At 35.5% G+C, this 24,096-nt stretch overlaps 2 protein-coding genes across 5 annotated transcripts; one reads left to right on the top strand and one right to left on the bottom strand.

Moving 5' to 3' along the window:
* The first annotated feature begins 257 nt into the window (after positions 1-257).
* On the top strand, positions 258-12,128 carry LOC113398482 (TELO2-interacting protein 1 homolog). Of its 4 annotated transcripts, none has more exons than XM_064216571.1 (17): positions 258-605; positions 767-909; positions 1,650-1,824; positions 1,923-2,115; positions 2,595-2,730; positions 4,825-5,070; positions 5,630-5,798; positions 6,053-6,261; positions 6,537-6,725; positions 7,291-7,494; positions 7,764-7,934; positions 8,544-8,768; positions 9,172-9,314; positions 9,684-9,779; positions 10,077-10,389; positions 10,532-11,055; positions 11,343-12,128. In XM_064216571.1, the coding sequence occupies exons 1-17, from the start codon at positions 415-417 to the stop codon at positions 11,550-11,552; spliced, it is 3,537 nt and encodes a 1,178-aa protein (XP_064072641.1). In that variant the 5' UTR covers positions 258-414; the 3' UTR covers positions 11,553-12,128. The 4 variants fall into 4 exon arrangements, with proteins under 4 accessions (XP_064072641.1, XP_064072640.1, XP_064072643.1 ...); XM_064216570.1 differs by having other exon boundaries at positions 2,595-2,736; XM_064216573.1 differs by lacking the exon at positions 4,825-5,070 and having other exon boundaries at positions 259-605.
* Positions 12,116-23,318, bottom strand: LOC113398469 (ER membrane protein complex subunit 1). The gene is made up of 16 exons (XM_026637222.2): positions 23,159-23,318; positions 22,960-23,075; positions 22,550-22,681; positions 22,120-22,315; positions 21,080-21,416; positions 20,621-20,813; positions 20,251-20,367; positions 18,894-19,063; positions 18,418-18,564; positions 18,101-18,268; positions 17,687-17,791; positions 17,376-17,574; positions 16,929-17,081; positions 16,639-16,815; positions 16,330-16,536; positions 12,116-16,210 (listed from the first exon to the last, which is right to left on the bottom strand). The coding sequence occupies exons 1-16, from the start codon at positions 23,299-23,301 to the stop codon at positions 16,050-16,052; spliced, it is 2,721 nt and encodes a 906-aa protein (XP_026493007.2). The 5' UTR covers positions 23,302-23,318; the 3' UTR covers positions 12,116-16,049.
* Between the last annotated feature and the right edge of the window lie 778 nt (positions 23,319-24,096).

The raw sequence follows: 24,096 nt of genomic DNA, 5'->3' as shown, positions 1-24,096 counted from the left end.
AATTTTAATTTTTCTTATAAATGATTTTATATGTAAACAAAATTAAATTTTAAATGAGAACTGATTTTGGTATTATGTATAGGTTATAAAATTTAAATATAAATATAGGTACAAAAAATGAATGGATAATTTACTTTTTTAATTGAGTTTTACCATTCAAGCACAGAATGAGGCTTGTGCAGATTGCCAGGATCTGAAACCTGAACCGTACATTTTTAATATTGATTAGGTTTTAAATTATAAGTTTGACACATATTAATTTTATTAGTAGTTGTCAGTTTGACAATAGACATGAACAAGTATTTCTCAAAATGGTTATTGTTTTGCTGATTTAAATCTAAGTATCTAAAAAATGAATTAAAACATTTCCATAGTGCGTTACACGTTAAACTCACTCTTAACCTAAACGGCAAGATGAACGGCCACATGAAAGAGGCTTTCAGCCGAATGAAACCACTATGTGATTTAATTATGGTGAATCCTTCACCAGAACATGTATCAACATTTGCGGCAATGGTTTGCGAATTGAAAAAGGATTTATTGCAGGAATTACAACAGTATATGTTGTTCCCTTTCATAACTCACATACAGTCTAAAGAGATTGTGTATGTATAGTATTGATTTTTTCTTTGTGTTTGAAAACAATAATAATATGATTGCTATCACAGCGAAAGATTTTTGCTTCTTTGGTCTCTATTCTGTACCTAAAAGTAGCTCTTGTAATTAGTAATGATAACTCGAATAATAAAACCTTGTTCATTTACAGAGGAAAATATGAATTACAAAGACTTTTAATAGATGGAATGAAGGTTGTGCTACAAAGAGTTCGAATATTTAGTTTTGAAATGTGTATGAAAATTGAAATGGGACTCCTTGGTCTTGTATTTGAAAAACCCAAGCCAGGAATGAGTAAGATCATTATGTGCTTTTATAAATAAATTTAATTAATGTTATTTTAGACTGTAAGCCTATTTTTGTCTTTATTACTTGTAATAAGTAAATAATAGTTTACTTAATTATTCAACTACAATCTCTGGATAGTATGGAAGTACTCCTTGCACAGTCAATGTGTTGCCAGATATGGAAGCAATGTGTTATGTCCCTTGTACCTATATTTACTCCTGAATCATTAACCATAAAAAATGGAACACCTATAAAATTTAAAAATATAATTTTTCTGGTAGAATAATTGATAGATTGATGATACTTACCCAGAACTTTACTTCATTAAATATGTCTCATTTATAAATGACTAGTAAAGCTGGAGCAGATATTGTACTGTAAGTATATATATACTCTTGCAGTACAGATTGGGTAGGTGCAAAACACTCATCATATATTCTACTGCCAACCAGAAATTAGTTAGTTTTTTGTGTTCCGATTTGAAAGGTAAACAAGACAGTGTAACCTATAGGTACAATAGACATAAGCTTGGTGGCACAATGAGTCTTATGAAGAATGATTAATATTTCTTAAAGTACTAATGTCTATGGACAACAGTGATTTCTTGCCATCATTAGTCCACCTACCTTTACAACACAAAAAACATCATATAACAAGTGCAGTATAGCAAGATACAAGTCAATAGTTTAAAAATGTTCTTCTAATATACATAATTATGTTTAACAACTTTTTTTTTTTCGCTACAGTTGCTGATGTACCAGAGGAATTGAAACTCAGTGTAATTCAGTGCTTAACAATTCTAATGTTAAACGTAGATCACCCTACAAGGGTCAAATTGGTACAAACACAGGTGCCAATGCTTGCTCAGGCCATTTTTGTATCTGTTCACTTGGCTAAACTAGAAAAACTTCGAGTATTAAGGTATGGTAATCCATAACCATGATATTTTTTTATTGTAATACATTTAAATAAAGAGAGTTATATTTATATTAAAATGATACAAATTGAATTGATTTTAGATTGGCTGCTATAAACTGTCTTTGTGCACACACAGCTTCACATCCGCAACTCACAGATAAAGATTGTCATATAACGGATCCAGTGCTAGAGACAGCTGTTGTGAATATGATGTCTTGCATCTTGCCTGGAGTGATGGCGGCTTTGCAGGATGTGGCCACTTGTACTGATAACCCGGGTCACGCTATTGTTGTGGTAATTGCCTCATTCATTTTGCCATTGACACCAGTATTGACCGCTACATAATTTAAATGTCATGATTAATATTTATCCACAGCCTAAATGTACTTCTTCATGTTCTTTTAGTTAGTAGTTTGCTCTTAAAGTCTCTAAATAGAATTTTATTTTTGATTATTCACCTCTATTTTAAAAGCAACACTGAATGTACAAGTATAAATTATACAAGTAAGGAACATTGGAAGCATTAAGTAATTAGGTCTATAACTTTATAAATACTATATTGGTTGAAGATGTGGATGCTGCACTGTTACTCAGGAAAATACAGTGGTGAAATTCACCATTTGGTGTAATAATGTTTTTTGTATTTATTTGGCTACTTTTTCTAGTCTTAATTGAATTAATAATATTTTATATCCAATTTTAATCCTACAAAACAACTAATATTATTCAAAAGTTATGTATTTAATGTAAAGTCTGTAACATTTTGTTTCCAGGCGGCCCTAAACGCTACACATCGTGTGCTTTGTCTCACAATGCACAACAAACACTTGCCCAAGAAGGACATCATAACGGCCGACGACTTTGTCAGTATGTTGTCAGATAGGGCCATGACAGACAAAGATGTAAGCAGTAAGGGTAATTCATTTTTAAGCATTTTATTGTAGTTAGTAAATGTTGTTATACTATCTTTACTTAGCTTGTACCGTTTACAAAACATGAACATTTGGATGTTTGAGTATAGCCTATTCCAATCACAAGAAGATTAAGAACAAATAAACAGCAATTGACATTGAATTGATGCGATATCATTGGTCGAGAGCTTGAATAATTAATTATATTGTTATTTAATGAAGCTGTTATCGAAACATAGAGATATATTAATCGAGAACTGTTAGTAGTGCAATATATATCAGATCTATTAGAAAATAACACAGAATATGTAAATCTAAGGTTGTTTATCATATACCTTCTTCAATTGGAATAGTCTATAGAAGCTATTTGAGTAAACACATTTAATGTATTTTTTTAAAGTACTCGATCCATTTAAAACATCTCGTAAGGTATATACAATCATTTATAAAAATAATATTAATTTTATTATATAGTTAGTTTCCAGCTTTTATATATTACAATTAATTTGCTTTCAAAATTAAATACCATTATTTAAATACCTGTTAAAAAAAACTCACTGTTTAATATGAATATTTTTTAAATTAAAGCATTTTTTTAAATTTTATATTTAAAAAATGAAATCAATTAAACTTATTACAAATTGAAACGATGAAACATATTTTCAATAAGGCATAGTGGACATATTAGAGGAATTATAACAACTAGGTAAACTAGAATTTGGATACAGCCAGTACAGTGTACACAGAATAAGTTGCTTAATACAATTATGTTTAGTACAAATAAAAATGATCTCAACGTCACAAAAACAAACCAAAGGACGATTTACAATAACACAAGTTTATCTACCTAATTTCAAACTATTGAAATAATAATACTCTGTCAACTATATTGACGACCCTGCTAGTATTTCTAAATTTATCTATAATTCGCAAATATCTCTTTTATATAAACATTTGTAAGCACTCAAATAGTTTTAGAACGCGGTTCAAATTCAACATTCAATTTATTTTATTCAAAATAAAAACTATCATCGATTCAGAAATGAAAATACTCAAACCTGGAAGAATTTCGTCAAAGAAACTCTTCGGAATCTTTGTGAAACATGCATATAAACATGCATATAGTGAGGAAAAGGCGACAATTTCAACTTTCCCATCCGGAAAAAACAAGTTTTTTTTTATATTTCAATATTTCCACATTAAGCCGGAAAAGGTAGCTTTCAATATAATATGGAAAAAAGCAGAAGGATCGACTTACTGCCAAATTTATATGATATACTCTCTTTAAATATTTATTAGGTATAAGTAAAGGAGCAAATTGGAAGACCATTTAATGAAGTTCAAATTAATCAACAATGTACACATCATATTTGCTAAAAAAAACCTTCTAAAAGCTTACTAAGAACGAAATGAGATCGGATGGAAATATTAATACAAGAAAATGGAACTTTTGGACAGTCAGAAATATATTACCTTTAAAACAGATAAAATATGGCACAGACGAAATAAAACGGAACTGGATATCTTAATCTAAAAACAGATGAAACGACGGTTACTAATGAATGTGACGTATTAATTACAAACACAGATTGAAAAGGAATGAACAAAATAAAGTACATAGATTATAGATTGGTGAAATACAAAAAAAAAACAAATAAATAAATAATCTATGGAAACTAAAAAAATTAGTACTGATTATATTATTTGCCCCTCATCTTTCTCGCCTCTACATCCATATATATATTTATTAAAATGTTTTATTTATCATTGTTGTTATAACGCTGCATGAGATATATGTGCATAAATAATTCAAAACAGAGAGAATACAGACGCTTGTATTTAAGTATGAATGAAATATGTAGATTTGAAGTTCAGTTTGATTATTGCAAACGAAAATAATCAAGCTCTGTGAAGGCTGTTTGTATTTACGCCTCTGTCGGTGAACAAAAAAGACAAAAGAAACCCTTTGTCACAGAAACTAAAAACTATTTTGTAAAAGAAGTAGGAAGTTATTAATCACAGACAGGGGTGGCTTAAAAAAAGTAGTATTTGTTGAACTGACCAATGAAAAGAGGTTATAAATCATTTGCAGATATTATACGAGATGTAACGTTAAGCGCGATAATCGCATCAAGAGATTACCATTCATTGGCTGAATTTATCAGATCTGGCAGAGATCTGGAAGCGACATCACCTAATGTACCGACTAATAAACGGGATAAGGGAAAGGGGTCTAGGGCAAAGAATAAACGTTACAATAACGGTAATAACACCAGAGATGGGAATCACAATAGAGATGATAATGTTGAAAGAGCTTCGGCAACGTTTAAAAACTCAGGTAATAAGAGAAGAGCACTCTTATGGAACATTTTGAAAACAGAAATTTCAGGATGAAATTACTTATTTTGAAAGCATTCAGTGAAACTTTGGATAAAAGTGTTTGACAAAAAATATTTTAAAAGTCCTTTGGCAATTATAATTTTCATCTATTTAATAAATTTGTCGGAAATGAATGAACTGGAGTGCTCGTTTTATTCGACTTTGAAAATTTTCTGCTATTTGATAAATATAATATTTGATAAATGGAATTGTCCAATTGAAATGTCTTATTGAAACGGTAATCAAATAAATTCGGCCCCTTTTTTCTATATATAGCTGACAATCTAACCAATACTCGATAAACAATAAAAGACTAATAAATTCGGGAACAAATAAATCTTCAAAATAAAATCACTTGCATATAGTTTTATAAGTATAACCCTCACGACCTGGCACTATATTCAAGATGAGATCACTAGATTTATTCTAGTCATCTAATCCTCCTCCATCTGTTCTATCTATCTATATTATAACTATTTCTTAACCCTTAGGATTAGTGTATTGTTATTTTGTTACAGGATTGGCACCCAAAGATATACCAAAGCGTACCCCAGAGTGGTACGCCATGGCAGGTGATAAGTTGACCATGGTGGTCAAGAGTCTGGTGCCGCTCGTCACTCACGAGCACTACAAAGTCAGGAAAGAACTCGCAGTTCTCTGCTACAGGATCGTTTCTGAGTGTAGCTCGTAAGTGATATTTATATTCTGATACATTTTGAATATTCGCGATGTATGTAATCCATTTAGTACATTATATTCTAGAATTAACCGCGAACATACCTTTTTGGAATTATTTTATAAAACAATCACGATTTGCAACTTATCCACAATTAAACAGTGTAAAATTTTAAAATAAATATGTATATAGAATTATAAATAATAATAACAGTAAAGGGTAATTGTTTTTCTATCCGTACTAAAATTGAATTGTTCTGTTTTAGAACTATGCAGCTCTCCTTAACAATGGCGCTCGACGTTTTAATATCCTTGTCAAACGACCCATACAAGGAAGTATCGGAGTACGCATCTAATGCCATAAACTCCTTCTTCAGCTCCCAATCTGAAACGAGCAAGATGGAGGCAATCGATAGTATGTGCGAGAACTTTTTCACGACGCTCAACTGTTTGCCGCGAATATTGAATAATATAGGTATGTAAGTCCGTAAAGATGTGTGGTTTCGAGAAAGTAGATCAAAGCCGCTCCACCTAAACCCGTCTTGCAGATGAGGTGAAATAAAAACAAAAATGCGCGAGGCTTTTGTTGTACTATGAATTTATTTAGAGGACGTAATGACGTGACGAAGACGTAGTTGGCTTCTAAAGGCTGACTTGAAATGACTGCACTCCGACTTACGTCTGCTGAGTTTCTAAGCATACTAATTTAATGCCCTACCGTGATAACGTCAAATTATCTTCGTCTTATAGACTCGAACAGGAAGCTGTCTGCGCTGTACCTGCTGCAAGGCTACCTGCGCGTACTGTGCGGTGGACGACCGCAGCGACTGACGGGTGCGCTCTGCGCCAGCGACGGATACGACCGGCTGTGTGACGCGCTGCTGTGTGCTGCCTCGCACCACTCGCGACACGACCTGCTCGTGCGACACTCCACGCGCGGTACGTACCCGGCACCGCCTCGCACCACTCGCGACACGACCTGCGCGTGCGACACTCCACGCGCGGTACGTACCCGGCACCGCCTCGCACCACTCGCGACACGACCTGCGCGTGCGACACTCCACGCGCGGTACGTACCCGGCACCGCCTCGCACCACTCGCGACACGACCTGCGCGTGCGACACTCCACGCGCGGTACGTACCCGGCACCGCCTCGCACCACTCGCGACACGACCTGCGCGTGCGACACTCCACGCGCGGTACGTACCCGGCACCGCCTCGCACCACTCGCGACACGACCTGCTCGTGCGACACTCCACGCGCGGTACGTACCCGGCACCGCCTCGCACCACTCGCGACACGACCTGCTCGTGCGACACTCCACGCGCGGTACGTGCCCGGCACCGCCTCGCACCACTCGCGACACGACCTGCGCGTGCGCATAATTTTTATAATATCCATGTTTGGTCATGTTATAATGATTGTATAGAATTAAGTTCTCTATTATGAATACTTTTTATCCAAATGTGTTTTAAAACAAAATATTAAGATACTATTTTTATAGATGTATCCTCTCCTGCTCCCTTGGACGGGCCGTGGCGCCGCTTGCGACATCTGGACACGCGGGAGTGTGAATTGAAGCTTCAGGAGGTTTGCCAGAAGCTAGGCGAGGCTGAATGCGCCGAGCTATTCCTCGACAGACTTTTGGAACTTTTCCACGAGAGACGAACCTGCGAACTCGTCTACGTCATCAATTTCGTCGGTTCGGGTAAGCATGTATGCCTATATGCCTATACTTACTGTATCACGTGTATGCCTATACATTTCAAATAAATATATTCAATCATCATTAGTTTCAAGACAGTTCATTCGTCACGTAAGGAAGAACATTTCAAGAAAGTGTTCGCCACCTTAACTATCTTATCATACAATTAACCTCAAATCATATCCTCATAAGAAAAGGAAGGCTATTCCCAGCTTCAAAACCAAACTGGTGGTTGGTGTTTGTTTATAATCTTCATGAACATATTTCTTCAGCTCCAAACTCGTCGCCCAACTTGGCGAAACGCATCATAGCGGCGTACACGGAGGAGGACGTGTGGTACCAGCCGCTGGAGGTGGGCAGCGCAGACGCGCCGCTGGAGCCCGCAGACACGCTCGACGCCGACGTGTACAACCCGCGCGCCTGGACCAAGGACAGCGTGCCGGGTGCGTGACATACGCGTGACTGTACTGAAATACCGCCAATTAGATAGGGGGTTGGGGGGGGGGTGTTACATAGCCTATGTCCTTTTCTGTACTGACAACGTGTATACGTGAAAGCGTAACAAACAAACACATTCAAGTTTATAGTATTACTAGTTAGGATTAGATAAGATTACCCACCTAAACAATATTCCTAAAATTAAATAAATCATACTTATCGAACGATTCTTTAGCATAGTTACCTGTGTAACTTAACTAATCTTGTACATAAATTAATCTTCTCAACGTCGTAACCATCATTGATAAAATTACATGACTTGAAAGTAGTATTGTGTTTGCATAGACGCTTATTTTGTTTATCCCCGGAGGAAACAAAGCAGTCGCTATCCGCAGTTTTATAACCGACGCGGTGACATTATAAGCTTATATCGCGAATACATACCGATACGTGTGCACTGCAAAAGTAATAAATTAATCTGTACCGAATATGGGTGTTCCGCAGGGTACAACTTTTGGTCCGTTACTGCTTTTAATGTATATAAACGGTGTTCCTTATATATCCTGATAAATTTTACTTTGGACAACAATTTCACCACTATAAATAACTTATAGGTCTCTACGAAGGAGCAACAGAAATTCGCTACACAGATATAAGCCTTTCTCAACCGAGAATCAAGCACGTGGAGCCTAACACGTGTGCTTCTCTCGCGGAGGCGCAGCGGAATATGGCCTTCTGTTGTCTCGTCACTGAGGGCCTGGGTCTCATGGCAAGGCGACTCAAACGGGATTATCAACCATACTTGCTGAAGACATTATGTCTGATATTGGAACGAGTCGGTATGTCATAAAATCGACATATATTTTGTTCAAGTAAATTCTTCCAAGTAACTTTATGTCGTTTTTTAACAAAATTCATTAAAATCTTAGTTTCCATGGTTTTGACGGTATAAGTATATATCAATGTTATTATCAGATGGTCCATTTCTTCGTCGGTCTTCCTATAAACTAATAAAATATAAACGAAAATATTGTACCAATATATAACCGAATAAATCTTTTGCAAAAAAATTAAAAAGTCCATTTATACTGTACAATGCATTTAATACTTTTTTGCATGTGGAATTTTTGTAAGTGTGATTTTCAGTCGAGTTGAGGATAGGGTAGAGCTGTTTCGAGCTGACCATTTGCACGCACTTGTACTTGTATTCCCTCTGTATATATAATATTTGTAATATTTCAGGCAGTCAATATCAATACCTACATGAAGCTGGTTTAATGGCCATCAACAGTGTCGCTTTCGCCTTCGACCACGAAAAGGTGGCGGACCTGATTGCTGAAAATGCGGATTACTTCACGAGTCAAATTAGTTCTCGGCTCAAAAGGGTACGAACTTTGACAAGATATTGAAACTTAAATACCCTTTAGGGTAAAGGTATTGTAAACGAAGGAGTAAAGACAAAAAAAATTGATACCTAGTGATTAGCTAATAGCTTACTACCTTTATACATAAGTAGTGACCCGCCCCGACTTCACGCGGGTGCAGTTTTTTGAGAGGAAATGATATGATATCAATATAATTTATCCTCTTTTGGTTTTTTTTTTTTTGGTTCATATAATAAGAATCAGTTGTAAGAAGGAACTGACTGCCAAAACACAGCGAGTGCTAGTTTGGAATTCAAGACTGATATTAAAATTGTAAACAAAATTTTTGTGTAAAAAATAAGTTTTAATATATAATTATTGTCTGTACAGGCCTGGAATACTGAGTCTGCGCTACAAATACTGTCGGTCGTGATGGAATACAGCGACGAGAGTATACTGGACTGTCTGTATGGAATAGTTGAGGATGTACGTTAATTTAATTATATTCACATTTTTATTTAATAACTTGTATTATAGCTTGTTAATTTCAAAGAAAGATCTCCTTCCCTCTTATTGAGGAGGTTTTTTGCGAGAAGTCGGTGTAAATACTGTATATACGAGTTTAAACATCAATGCTATATTATTGAGTATAACCAAACTGGATGTTTGTCATCATTGCATACCACGAGATAAATATTACAAATTTAAACTTTTTAACTATTGCTTCCTACGTTATTAATTGACCATACACACAATATGTTTATTTTGGTAATTTAATCGTAGGTTCTCGTTCAGAGCTGCGACAAATACTACGAAAGTTATCTGTCTTCATATTTACAAGTTTTCGAAACTTTCATAAAATGCATTAGAAATTGGTTTCCCGAAGAGACGAAACCTCAAACGATTCAAGGGGTCGATTTGGAAATCGATGTCATAAAGGAAACCATAGATTTCGCAAACAATACCGAGGAAGTGGAGAGATTGATGAACACGGAGGAGTTCGAGGCGCAGTCCGGTCGGAGCGTCGAGGAGATGTACAAGGAAGACCTGAAGAGAAGAGAAGAGGACATTTTGGACTACGACGATACCGTCGAATGTACGTCAACATTTTCCGATACTAAACTACTCATTTCTTCAACTGCATAATATTGGCTCATATTAATGTAAATCATTCGAGAGCCAAGTAACGATACTACTCAATTTCGACTGACGTCACATCCGATACGATCCCTCCCCAGACGGCAGCGAAGTCGACCCGCAGCACATCCAGGTTACGGTGACGATCCTGAGGCGCTGCGTGCACTTCGTGCCGTCGCAGCGCGACACGGCGCTGCAGGCGCTGCGCGTGCTGGCGGGCGGGCTGCCGGCGCTGCGGGCGCGGCCGCACGCGCTGCTGCCGCTGGCGCACGCGCTGTGGCCCGCGCTGGCGGCGCGCGTGCGCGGCGGCGCGCCGGCCGAGCTGCGCGCCGCGCTGCACGTGCTGCTGGCGCTGTCCGCGCTCGCCCGCGACTTCCTGCGCGCGCGCGCCGTGCGCGACGTGCTGCCGCACCTCTACAAGTATCTGCGCCGGACGGCCAACGACAGCCATCTCAAGGACACCGGCTCCGCCTACCGCGTATCTCAGGCGTACTACTTGCAAGTGGCGATCCTGACCTCGATGTCGAACTTTGTGATCGACCTGATGCTGGACGGAGAGAATCTCGACGACGCCATGTCCTGCGCTCAAATATATTTGTCGAAGAATCAACCGAAGCCCTTGCAGGTAACGTTGACTTTTTCGAAAACCTTATAGTAAACCATATAGTATAGTTGTATATTGCGAAGTAATACTCTCTTTCTTGTGTATCTCACTGGAAGAAATGCATTTTCGCGTTTCCGCCACATGAAGTGTAGGGGGAGGTATGTGGACACAGACTCTTAGGGTGACGGAATACTCACAAAAAAACCAGTGCTACCACGAAATAATATTCCATGTATTACTTCGCCATATACAATTTTATAGTATATTTTAAGCCAAATAAAATTAACACATTCACTTTGTCTCAATAGATGCTGGCCGTGAAATTTTTCAAAGACATTCTGAACTACAACTACGGCGCCGCCTGGAACCATCTGCGCAAGCTCTGCGCTAACGACTGCGTCCTTCAACCCCCCCATACCAAGTACATCCGACTAGAGCCCATCGTAGGAACGCCATATGAGACGATCAACACTAACTACGATACCAATGTCAAACTAATATTCTATGTGCATAAATAATTTAAATATCATAAACTGTAGTTTGTTCTTGATGATAAGTGTCATGGTATATAATTGAGCGATTGATGTGCTTCTAAACACTTTCCATTCAATGGTCGTCGCATCTTGGCTGTTATTATGTAGATTTCTTTTTTATATTCTAATCCTTTTTTTACGAAAATTAAGGACGATCTCATTAAAAAATTACATTCTATCGAAGTACATGTCAAAACGCATAATAAATGTTTGAAACATTGCGCAAATGTAGAATAGTATTAGGTTATTGTAATTTCGAATAAAATTTAAGCTAAATTTAAATTATCTCATCGCTGTTATTATGATCTACTAAATGTGTAAGCGATGGTTAGGTTCATGTAAAGATTTAAATGTGAAATAATATTAAAACTATATTGATACTGTGTGAGGCGAGGTGTTGATATCAATTTCGTATAAGGATTACTCACGGTCTATAAAAAGCCTAAAACCAGATTCTATTAAAATATTCATCATCCTAGTATTTATTATATATGTATATATTATGATAAGATATATATTTTTGAGAGGTGTGTAAATAAAAGACGATATTGGCAGTATGTATTTCAACTTTTATTCGATATAAAAACAAGGTCTTCAATCAAAACAAAATTACCCATTTATCCCAAAACCTATCCTATTTAATGACTTCTATTTATTTACTGATTAAAATAGTTTAATTGGTATTCAGTGTATAAATAAACATAATACAGCATTTGCTCTATTCGGGTACGCCGTTTAAAGCTGTTTATTCAACAATACTAGTAGATTGATTGTTTAATTCTTCGATTTCAATATTTTTTTGGAAGTTTGGAAACTAGCTTTCTTGATTTTATAATTTTAGTAATACTCTTTTGTTTTATTTTATATAACTACGTATTAATGTTGTCTAAATTAAACTCACAAATGATTTATAATACATAGTAGCAAGTCACGCAGACTAAGAATCAATCTATCGATGTAGATATTCTATCTTTAAGTAATTGTTCTAAAAGTTAGTCAAGTGTTTGAATATTGTATAACCAACAATAAAAAAGTTATGTCAAAATTAACTTTTTATTTTTTCCAATTTTCACAGTAACTTGGTTTTATACGATTAAAATTCACGAAAAACTGTTCTATTATTTTTAATAACGTAAGAAAATTTAATCAAACGAAACCGTCAATAATATTTGAAATCTTAACTTACATTTAAAAATAACACTTCATGGATCTATACGTTTAAATTGCTCGAAGTAAAGACACGGGACTCTGATACTTATTCAAGTGAACATGATGCAAGGAACAAAAGCACTGTGACAACACATACATCGTCGATTTCAAAAAGTAAGTTAACATTATTAAGTAAGTTAACACAAACAATCTAATCTACTCTTGTATTATGAGTTATTTATTCAAAGTAAAACATACTAGAGATGGGCGATTAATCGATTACAAATAATGGATATTATCGAAACATTTATTTATTCCTAAAACAGGTATTCGATTATCATATTAGTAATTACGATTAATTACTTTAGAGTTCCTTTACCGATTTGTATTACTAATTTTCGATTGTTATTTTTTCTGTAGGATTAAATGGCCATAATGTAATATTTCCATTAGTGCATGTCATAATCGGCAACAAATAATACGTAATAATTATATTTTTCGATTAGGAACAACTTACTTCATAATCCTTTCATCACCTAACGTATTTGGCATTATCGTGTTTTTATTTCCAAGCTATTCAAAATGTGATGAATTAAGAGATGATTGTGACAGAATTGAGCCCTTCGTTATGTTAGTCAGAACAATCGCGATCAAAACTACTCTTGACTGAGATAATTAATTTGCTGTACCTTTGATATTATATATCTGGTTATACAAACATACTCAGTACAATAATATTGTCATGTAATACTCATTTTCTAGACTACCGGCTTACACAAGTAAAACTAACCAACCTTATTGCCAATCAAAAATAATTTTGACCAGTGAAATGTTTTGACTGTAACGGTTTTATTAATCGAATGTTTTTAATCCGATGGATCCTTGAAATAAATATTCCTATTTCAAGCCAATTGGTTTATGGTTTGGAAAAACCTATAGAGTAATTTAGATAAAAATCTTACATAAACAGACAATTCAGGCAACTCGACATTCATGCTTTTATATAAAGAACTTAGTGCGAAGATAATCTTCATTTATCTAAAATGATCAGATGTTAAAATAAATTGGTGGCAGATAACATTGACTGCATTTTTATTTTCATATTAATGACTATAAATAAACAATTGCGTAACAAGCAATGATAAATAAACCCTAGGTTTACATATTGTATGTGACTGATTATAATAGCTATGCTTTATTGTACTCTCCAAACATCTATTGATTGCAATTCAAAATCCAAAACTTTATTTCCAGTTTAATTAGCTTTGCGGCCGTTTAAAATGTTATTTATTGATGCGTCCATAATAATACCCTAGATTCCAACCACAAGAGGACAAAAAACAAATGAATAACATTAGACATTGAATTAACGCGGTATATATTATCACTTGAAAAATATTTGAGGATTCATTATGAATTATTGAAATAATAGGCGTTTTGAATGTCGATGCAGCTGTTATCCGAACTTTGGAAGTAAAATTACAGTCGATATAAGTAGGTAAGGGACATACTGTTTTATTATAAATAAAGATATATTTATCAAGAACTGTTAGTAGTGTACAATATAGTTGAGCTATTAGCAAATCGCTTGTAAAAAGTAGATATATGGTTTGTGTATCTATTCCTTCTTACATTGGTATAGAGAATATATTATTTAAGATCTCGACCAATGATGTTGTGGCAATTCTAGGACAAAGTTGTTCCTCGTGCCATTGGGACAAGTCATACAGTGTAATATAGTGTCTTTAGAAATTGTAATTCTTTTACACAAATGGGTTCTTTGGTTAGTTTACAATTTATGTTTAGAAATCAAATGGAAAGGTGTACAATCAAATACAACAAATGCACATAGTTTTTGTAGCTTTTAGCTTTTCTAGTGAATAGAATAATTAATCTGTTCAAAGAATCAAGAATGTTTTGGAAACTTCCAAACCTCAAAATGTTACAAATGGGTCATTATTTTATATTAAAAATAATTTTCAATACATTTATAAATTATTGGTAAATATTTTATTTCAAATGTTTTTATTTAATTATAAATTAATATTTGATGTTCCTCGCTTGGAATGGTTATTTTCAATATAAATAGAATATACAAACCACCATTGTAATAAATAATATTCCTAAATTGCACTAACTAATCATATTTAACCTTAATTACATCAGTTTATTATCTGTTTCATTTTATATAAGAACTTATTTCGTAAGAAATATACTTAGCAATAAAATAAATATTCAACATTGATAGCTCATACTTTGTTTACAAATTTCTAATTAATAAAATCTTAAATAAATTGCAGTCATTTAAATTGTTTTAAAATGCTTCTAATATGATTGAAATTAAAATATATACTGTATTTTTATATATACTATAGTTTATATTAATTATTTTTTATGGACATATAATTGAGCTATCAAGTCATACTGAATGAAAAGAATGTGTTTAATAAAGTAATTAATTATGTGTAATGTTGTTATAAATATATGTATATATATATTTCACAGTATGAGAAAATTAGGTACTTGTATGAAGAAACCTAAAAAATATTATTCCTGATAACTACATCTGTATAAAGAATGTAGAACATTATCTGTCCGCTTACAACACACTATGCACAATCACAAATCTATTTAATATTTATATATTCATATAAATTTCCTATAAGTCCATATTAAAACACGAGTTTGAACTATATAGCTTAGGATAAAGTTTATGTAACAACAATTACTTAGTTTTTTGAAAGAATTGTCCTTAGCTATAGTAAGATTTAATTTCCGGCAGTGCATATAATGTAAGTCACAGAGATAGCTTAGAAGAAGGAAAGAAGGAAAATTTAGCTGAAATTGGTCTACTATAACAATGTTTATTTTACAAAATTATTTACACTGTATTTTATGGAAGAATGAGGAAATTTGAATTATTTATAAAAATGCTTATTATTATTTATTACAATATGTAACTACTATAAGCAGTTATTATTTCACTATGAGGCTCATATCATATTTATGACAGTTATATAATTCTTTCCAGACACACAAGTGAAAAAAATTGTTACGATAAAACAAACATTCACCATTATATGGTAGATACGAAAAAAAAAAAATATCTCGTATAAAATATTACACTTAACATTCCCTTCCTTCCCTTCATATTTATGATATTTGTCTTTTAATTTATTGCTTACATAGTCAGTATATCATTAAATATAATACTTACACCGTTGTACACACCTTCATCTTAGCCACTTCACCACATCACAACACCAAGGTTTCCACCTTAACACCGAGGTATATAGTTCAAACTCGTTTGCATTAGCAATAGAAACACAATCATCACTTCCATGCCTGCTTGAGCATCTTGCGGGACGCGAAATACTTGGTACTGTAGGTGGCTACGATGAGCGCCGACAGCACTATCGTGATCAGGTAGTAGTCGAAGTCATCCTTGAGGAGATCGAAGGTCTTCGACGGCGCCACCCGAGTGTAGAACAAGTCTGGAAGTTTTCATATTAAATCAAAATCATATACATCACATATGCCAGATCGAAACGAACTCTTCAAAACACTGGTTTGAATACGAGCGTGGTACGAGAGTGGACCACGGAGCTCTCACCCAGGCCGGTGACGAGCACGAGGCTGGTGGACTCCAGCCCCGCGGGCGCGGCGTGCAGCGCGCTGACGCGCTGCAGCGTGCGGTTGTAGTTAAGCGTCGCGTCCGCCGGCAGCGGCAGCTCGGGCGCGGCTACCGGCAGTGACTCGTCGCGACGCGCCTCCAGGTACGCCCACGGAAGCTCCACTACCGCACCCGAAGACAGGCCCACTGCGGACATACGGTTTCAGTGAGGAGCCGACTCATAACTTTTTAACATGCTACAAATCAAATGCGGAATGGGTTATTTTGCTAGTGTAATTCTGCACTCACGGAGCACGTGTCGGTCGGTAAGCGAGCGCTCGGTGATCGTGAAGGCGGCGGCGGTGGGCGTAGCGGGAAGGATGAAGGCTTGATGTTCCACTATCGGAACCTGATTCGACTCGAGCGAACTGAAGGGGACGCCCGGCTCCAACCATCGCTCCTTACCCTCGTATAATTCCATTGTGGCTGCAATTTAATATTATTATATGTGGTTAGGTTAGGTCATGACCTAATGTATTTATGTTATGTTTATTTGTGTATTCAAAAATGAAATATGAAAATATGTATTGGGTTCGCACCTAGTTCTAGGCGACGATGCTTCTCGCTGCGGTAGAGGTACACGAAGCAGTTGTCGGCGTGCGCGGCGAGCGGCAGCGCGCGCGCCCGCCGGTGCGCCGCCGCGCCCGCCAGCGCGCCCGACACCACGTCCAGCGCCACCGCCACCACCTCCTCTGTGGCACGACCGGATACGGAAATTAATTCACAATCGAAAGCCGTCCATTACATTTTTTATATTATTTTTTTCGATTAGCTGAAAATATAGCTCGATTACTTAGTCATGTTATAAATTTAACATCTTATAACTCCAATGATACTCCTATACTCTAAACGAATACTTAGAAAAACGACAAGTAGACGTCAAGTTAAACAATCGTTTTGTCGTACTTCACTCGATATATTAATTAAATTATACGTTTTTCTCCAAAAAAGTCACAGAATAACCAGGAAGAAATCACATAGCCGACCTTTATAGAGCGGGTCGAGTCGCTCGACGACGAAGAGCACGAGGTTGGGGTTGGAGTACTTGTAGAGCACGCTGCGGTCGGCCAGCGCGCGGCCGGGCGCGCGCACGTGCTCCAGGCGCGAGCGCGTCGCCGTGGCCGCCACGCGCGCCGCGCCCGCGCCGCCCAGCCGCGCCGCCCACGTGCGCTGCGCGCGCACGCCCTGCGCACGTTTACTCATTACAACACACGTGCGGTAACACACACGCACATAAAATTACAATTAATTAATCTAAAAATAGTCTAAGTTAAGATTGGAAAATTGTAGTACTCACTTTTCCATCAAATCTTAAAGAATATCCTTGCACCTTTGCCGTATCTTTTTCGGCGACATACATGTACACGTCCTCCACTAGCGGCGCCGCAGACGATGGAAGTACCTGCAACCGAGTGAAAATGAATTTGTACAGTAAGTTTCGTGTATACATGACATGCAGCAAAGTGTATTAAGGTAGTCAAAGGATTAGCTAATACGGTAAAGGCTGCTTCCTCGATGTAGTGGCTAGCTTATAATAATACTGCTTGGTTTTAACTCTATAAAAAGTAATTGGGTTGTTCTGTACAGTTCTGTTCAGTACTCTAGAAAGTGGAGGGGTACACGATTGCCTCGGAAATCACGAAAAGACGTTGGTTCTGCGACTGAACTTTTTTTAAAATTTATGTTCTATAGATATATTTTATATACTTGCCAACACATTTTCTTTTTCATCTAATAGCACAAGTGCGTGCAACTTCTCCGAGTCAGGTACATGCAGCATCATACATTGCAGTAGACGTACATTCAATATCAGCTTTCCTTCATCGATTAATTCGCCTGTGATAGGGTTAAGACTGAGGATGAAGCCGTTTCCTGTATCCTGTAAAAAAAATTTGATTTTTTTACTCAAATATCCACTTTTAGTTAGCTAAGGTGACATCGCAGATTTAGAAAGTAACAATTTAAATGTCACTCAGGAATATTTCAGTGTACGTGTGGCCGTGTGTAAGTGTGCGTGCGTGCGCTCACCCGCTGCGTGGCGACGACGCTGAGGTGCGCGTGGTGCGGCGGCGTGCGCGCCGAGCGCCGCGTGAACACGCTCGCCGACTGCGCACTCAGCCCCGCCTCGTAGCGGCGCCACAGGATCTCGCCGGACAGGTTGTCTATGCCGAATATCTGGAACATTATCTCTAAATGACATATTGTGAGCTGAGCGATATTATGCAGTCTGACGTTACACTGCGTGCTGGAGGAACTTTATCTAGTGAGTGTGAGGCTTTTTACTTTGACTTTGCCCTTCCAATTAGAAGCCATCATTTATTGCTGATAATTTAAAAAAAAACGTAATTGCACGAATCTCTTGAAACAATTATTCCTTATCGAATCGAAAAAAATACACAATAGTGCACATATTTTTATAAAGCGACAAAGACAATTTTCTTTTATTGGACACGCCACTTTCATAAAATTGCATTAAATACATAATTCTAATACGTTTGCATTACCTTTCCAGCATCGGTTACGATGACAATAATCCTGTGGAGGTTGAAGTAGTCTCTGACGAGGGACGACGGCGTCTTCTGCACGGCGCTCTCTCCCTGCAGGCTGCGTATCAAGTTCTGCAGCTGTTGGTACTGAGTGAGCAGCCGACGTGCAAATGCGGACCAAACTGAACCTGATAAATGATGACATTCTTTTACATTGCCTATATGTAAATAGTAGTGTTGAAAAACAGTTATTGAATAAAAATAAAAAATAAAATAATTTAAGCAGATTATATGCAACAATATTGGGAACCTTGACTTTCAAAGGCTATGATGCACACATTTAAATTAACGTAAAAATTGTACTATAGTCGAATCTAACATTCTACGGCTTAAAAATTTAAAATATGAATGTAATTTTTTTTTATATATACAAATGTGTAAATATAAATTATCAATCCACGAAAATAACGAAAACACAAAAGTTATCACGACCTATCTACCTATAGGAAATCTAAAGCATGAACAGGAAAGCATTTTAAAATTAATTGAACTGCAAGCCAAGAAAAAGGCGAGTTAGATACAAAGGGAACCGTCCCATTGGTTCAAGAATTATATTAGATAGACTGCAATCAACACTATACTTACTATACACCTTGGCAGCTAAAAACAAGAAAATATTGTATAAATAACTTTTTAAATAAATAATGGTGTCGATTCTGTTGTACACAATCTATAGCCGATTACAATTGCAGGAGGATTTGACCTTGAATTGACTCTTAAATCATTGGTCGAAATCAAAAACAATAATCATTAAAAAAACTTAATAAAAATAGATATAAGTAGTTGAGTAGTGTTGTATAAATAATGATATATAAATTAAGATAATTGATAGATAGATTCATATGTAGTTCACTATATACTACAGCTATTAGCAAATCGAATGAAATATGTAATACTAGGTTTACTTATCGTAACTCCTCCTGCCATTAGAATGTACTATCCGACTATAATGATATATAGAGATAAGCAAAGATGTAGAGTACGCTAGATACCGCATCCTTTTTATACCTACAGATAACACTATTGATTGCCAGATTGTGTACATCAGAGTCGGTACCAAAATTTGCAATATTATATGATAAATGAAATGGGCCAGATTATGATGATATAGCTCCGAGTTTTGATCTAGAGATTCAAATTGAATACATTTTAAGTACTCATTGTTTAAAAAAAACTGAGGAAACCTGCGAGGAAAAAGTAACTGTAAATATCGTAAATACGAAATTGCGAGCAACGCAAAATATGTAACGGTCGTATGAAACGCCTCCGATGCAATTTAAATTCTGTTACGTGCAGCTCGTGAGCTCAGTCGGACCTTCTTTCTGGTCGAACTCGCTCTCGAGCGCGGCGTCGGTGTCGGACACGGGCAGCTCCACGAACTCCACGGCGCGCGCGCGCGACAGCGCCTCCTCGCGCGCCCACAGCGCCCGCCCTGCAAGCCACTTCAGGTTACGCCTGTTCTGGGAGTGCTGCGTCAAGCTCCACGTGTTATGTTCGTGAGACGGTAATGGCACTGCCTCATTCATATTTTGAATAAAACTAAACAATTCAAATTGGACGGAAAATTAACATTGAGTGCATTATTCAAACTCTTAAGACTGCACGAGGTGATACCACCCAAATACTGAGTGCTTAAACCGGTTCCGAATAAAGCTAATGTTAATGATGAAAGTGTGATAGCTCACCTCCTTGCTGCATGAGATGTACTGCATCATCGGCTGCATTGATGAGCAGACGGCAGGCATTCTGTTCTCTCGAAGTGCGAGTGCACATCACTGCTAGAAGTTCAGGCTTAGGTATATTTAATGTTTTGTCTGAACAATAAATATCTGTCACTTCCTTGCCAGTGGATACACTGTCAGCTGTGAGAGTAAAACCCTGCAAGAATATAATGTATATTATGTTTTTGATATAATAATTATAGTACAAGTGAAAATGAGAAAGTACCATTTATATTCGGAAATATTATCAATCATAAATATATTAAAAGTGAAGCCTTTTTTATACAAACAAAAGAAAAAAAATAAACTCACTTTTATTTATTACTTATAACTTAATGGTAAAAAGGACTTAAATAGTCCATAAAACTATTTTTCATGTTGTTATGATGTAGGACATTAAATATTATAAAACCAAAGACTTACTGTTACATCATCCATCCAAGTTTGTACTAGAATATGTCCATTAGCACCATCAACAACAGTTGCACTAGCAGACTTGTCACCCAACTGAACTTTTGACTTTTCAAAATTATTATCTCTTATAAATACTATTTTATCATTGCCTAGGACAAAACCTGGAATAATACTGTTACCTCCAAGAGGCCTCAAATTCACACTGACGGTTTGTTGGATATCAACATAATCTGTAAGGGGCTTGCTTATAATCTTTACGGCATTAGATGTGACATCTATGGATAGAAGGAGTTGGCTCTCCAATGGTCCAGATATACATGTGTAGTGGGGTGCTGTGAGAATACATCTGGAATCAAAACATAAAATGCTTTTATAAAAAAAATACTCGAATATTATATGTTAAATATTTAGATAAATCAGTATAACTTATCTTTTAAATTATTGTTCTAATTTTTGTTTTGTAAGAATTATAGAACTGTCTTTAATATTACAAATGAACTTCTCTGTGGACATTTTGAGGAAGAGGGTAGAATCATATATTTTCTTGCATTTTTATTTTTTGCATTACATCTTGGCATTTCATTCAAAAATTTAGGCAGTAATTTGAAAAAATCTAAACTATCTATTTACTCTCTGGCTATTTAATGAGTTACTTATGGTTAAATACCTCAAGAAATTCCTTTTTAAAACTATAAGACATATATACACTATAATGTAAATTCCATCCAACTAATAGTTTTAGTGAAAAATAAGCAAATAAAACCTATCTCTTTATGTCAGTATGCTCATGTAAAAAATAATTTTTGTTTTTTTTTTTTTCATTTCAATTGCCATAAAGCTATTATAACAAATTAAGCTCTCAAAACCACAGAATGGCTTATCACCACCAGATCTTTAAAGTGGCAGATAAGTAATTATATACTTTAAATCTGAGGCTTAAATGTAACATATGAAAACCATTACTAGCAGCCATACCAAGCTTATAAATATGCCAAATCTAAGGTATTACTGTTCTCTTAAATTACATATATAATTTTGTGAAACCGCACCTCTCATTGGTCCAGATAGCAGGGAGCATAGATGAAGCACCACGATTGCTACCAGTCAGGAGATTATACATGGTGACTTCAATGTGAGAACCAAATACTGGCAAAACATGAACAAGCATATTGTTCTGCACCCACCATTGTGAATATTCCGTTAAATCATTCTGAACTGTCAATGACCACTCCCAGATGAGAACCCCTGGAAATTTAATAACATTTCTATTTTTTAATTTTGTATTACAAAAAAAAAGTTTCCAATTTATTTATTCTGAATTGAAGATAAACTATACTGTAATTTTGTTTAATCACAAAGTATGAATAGTAATTTACTTATAGTTATAATGAAGGACTATTTTTAAAATTTTTTTACAACAGTAATGCAACATTGTACACAAAAATAAATATATTATGCGTATATATATATAGAAGGTACCTGTGTTAGAATCCCAACCCCTGACCAGATAAGGATTTGATCCAGTAACTGTGGTGACCTTCTCTCCGACATGCAATAACTGGATATTACCGGTTGATGCAGTTTCAAATACATGACGCCAAACTACTTGACCTAAACAAGATAAATTTAGAAATTCTTAGTAGGTTATTATATAAAATAACATACCTTATGTGTATTTATTATGATAAGTACGAAATGTTTCAAATAAATCAATATGGTTTTTAAGTCATTAAACAGAGAATTGATCTACATGCAATTTAAAAAATAGAAGTCATTAAAGTAATGTAATTAGTTTTTAAAACTTATTATGATATGTAGGTAAGGTTCCCAGTAGGATATAAAACTATTTTATGTATTTAACCGGAAACTATCAATAAAACATAGTTTACCCGTCTTCAAATTTAGGGCAGCTAATACGTTCTCCTCTGTGGCGACAATTATTTTTTTAGCGGTGGAAACGGTGTCAAACTGAGCAAATTTTATTCTGCCCACATAAGTTTGACGCCTGAAAACAAAACTCTTTAATTATTCATTGAACTCCGACCCTGCGAAGTCGTACAACTGGCATAACCTTAAACTTATAATTACCAGTCGAATTTTCCGATTTGATCTTCGTAAATACAAACTGAAATATTAATTAAACTGAAAAACACAATAAACCAGTTCATGTTGTTTAAAAATTTTAATAAACCCAGAAAACTGGGTTTTAAATTACTTGACAGCACCCCCATTTCTCAATGACTGAAAAGTTTTTAACCACAGATAACAAAAGATCAATGTCACAGTTCTAAAATAACAGTAACATTTGTTTTAATAATAAAAATACATCATTTTTTAATGTCTTTCTTTTAAATGTTATATAGGATTTTTCTTTTAGTGAAGAGAGGTTATAAATTACATAGATTTTAAATTTATAATCATTTTTTGTTTAGTTAGTAAAATTAAACTATGATAGTAATGTATGAGTGTATAATTTTTAGGAGAAAAATAAGTAAAAAAAAAACCTTTGTAAGTAATCATTAGTTACTACTTATTTGTATTATCCATAGTTTAACTTTTGAACTTTAACCAGTGGTGCATAACATAACGTTAAATTGTATAACTGCATTGAAATATAGTTTGGTATTATATGCCGATATAATACAAGATTTTAGATAAATTAAATTAAATTTGAATTACTTTCATAAGAAAAGTTTTAGTTTATTTTCATGCAGAGCTGCAAAATTGTAACTAATTGGAAGGAAAGATCCTAACTAAAATAAAATAAAATTATTAAAATAGGGTAGGTTGGTACTGCATTGGATGTTATTTATTATAAAATTTATTTAAGTGGGTTGTCATAAAACATGTAAGTATTTTTGAGGGTTCAAATCAGGTTAATAAGTACTGAGTTTTCATGTGCTCAGGTTGTTAATTTATTTTGTGCTACCGCTCATACGAAAACAATCTGAGAAAACCTTCATTATGTCACATGTGCATTATGTCGCATCTTCCTGACACTCACCCGTATTTCAACCAGCGTGGTG

This window comes from Vanessa tameamea, chromosome 12 (assembly GCF_037043105.1).
Source record: "Vanessa tameamea isolate UH-Manoa-2023 chromosome 12, ilVanTame1 primary haplotype, whole genome shotgun sequence".
Taxonomy (NCBI): Eukaryota; Metazoa; Arthropoda; class Insecta; order Lepidoptera; family Nymphalidae; genus Vanessa; species Vanessa tameamea.
The sequence above is the reverse complement of the archived record's forward strand: the minus strand, read 5'-3'. Positions and strand labels throughout refer to the sequence as shown.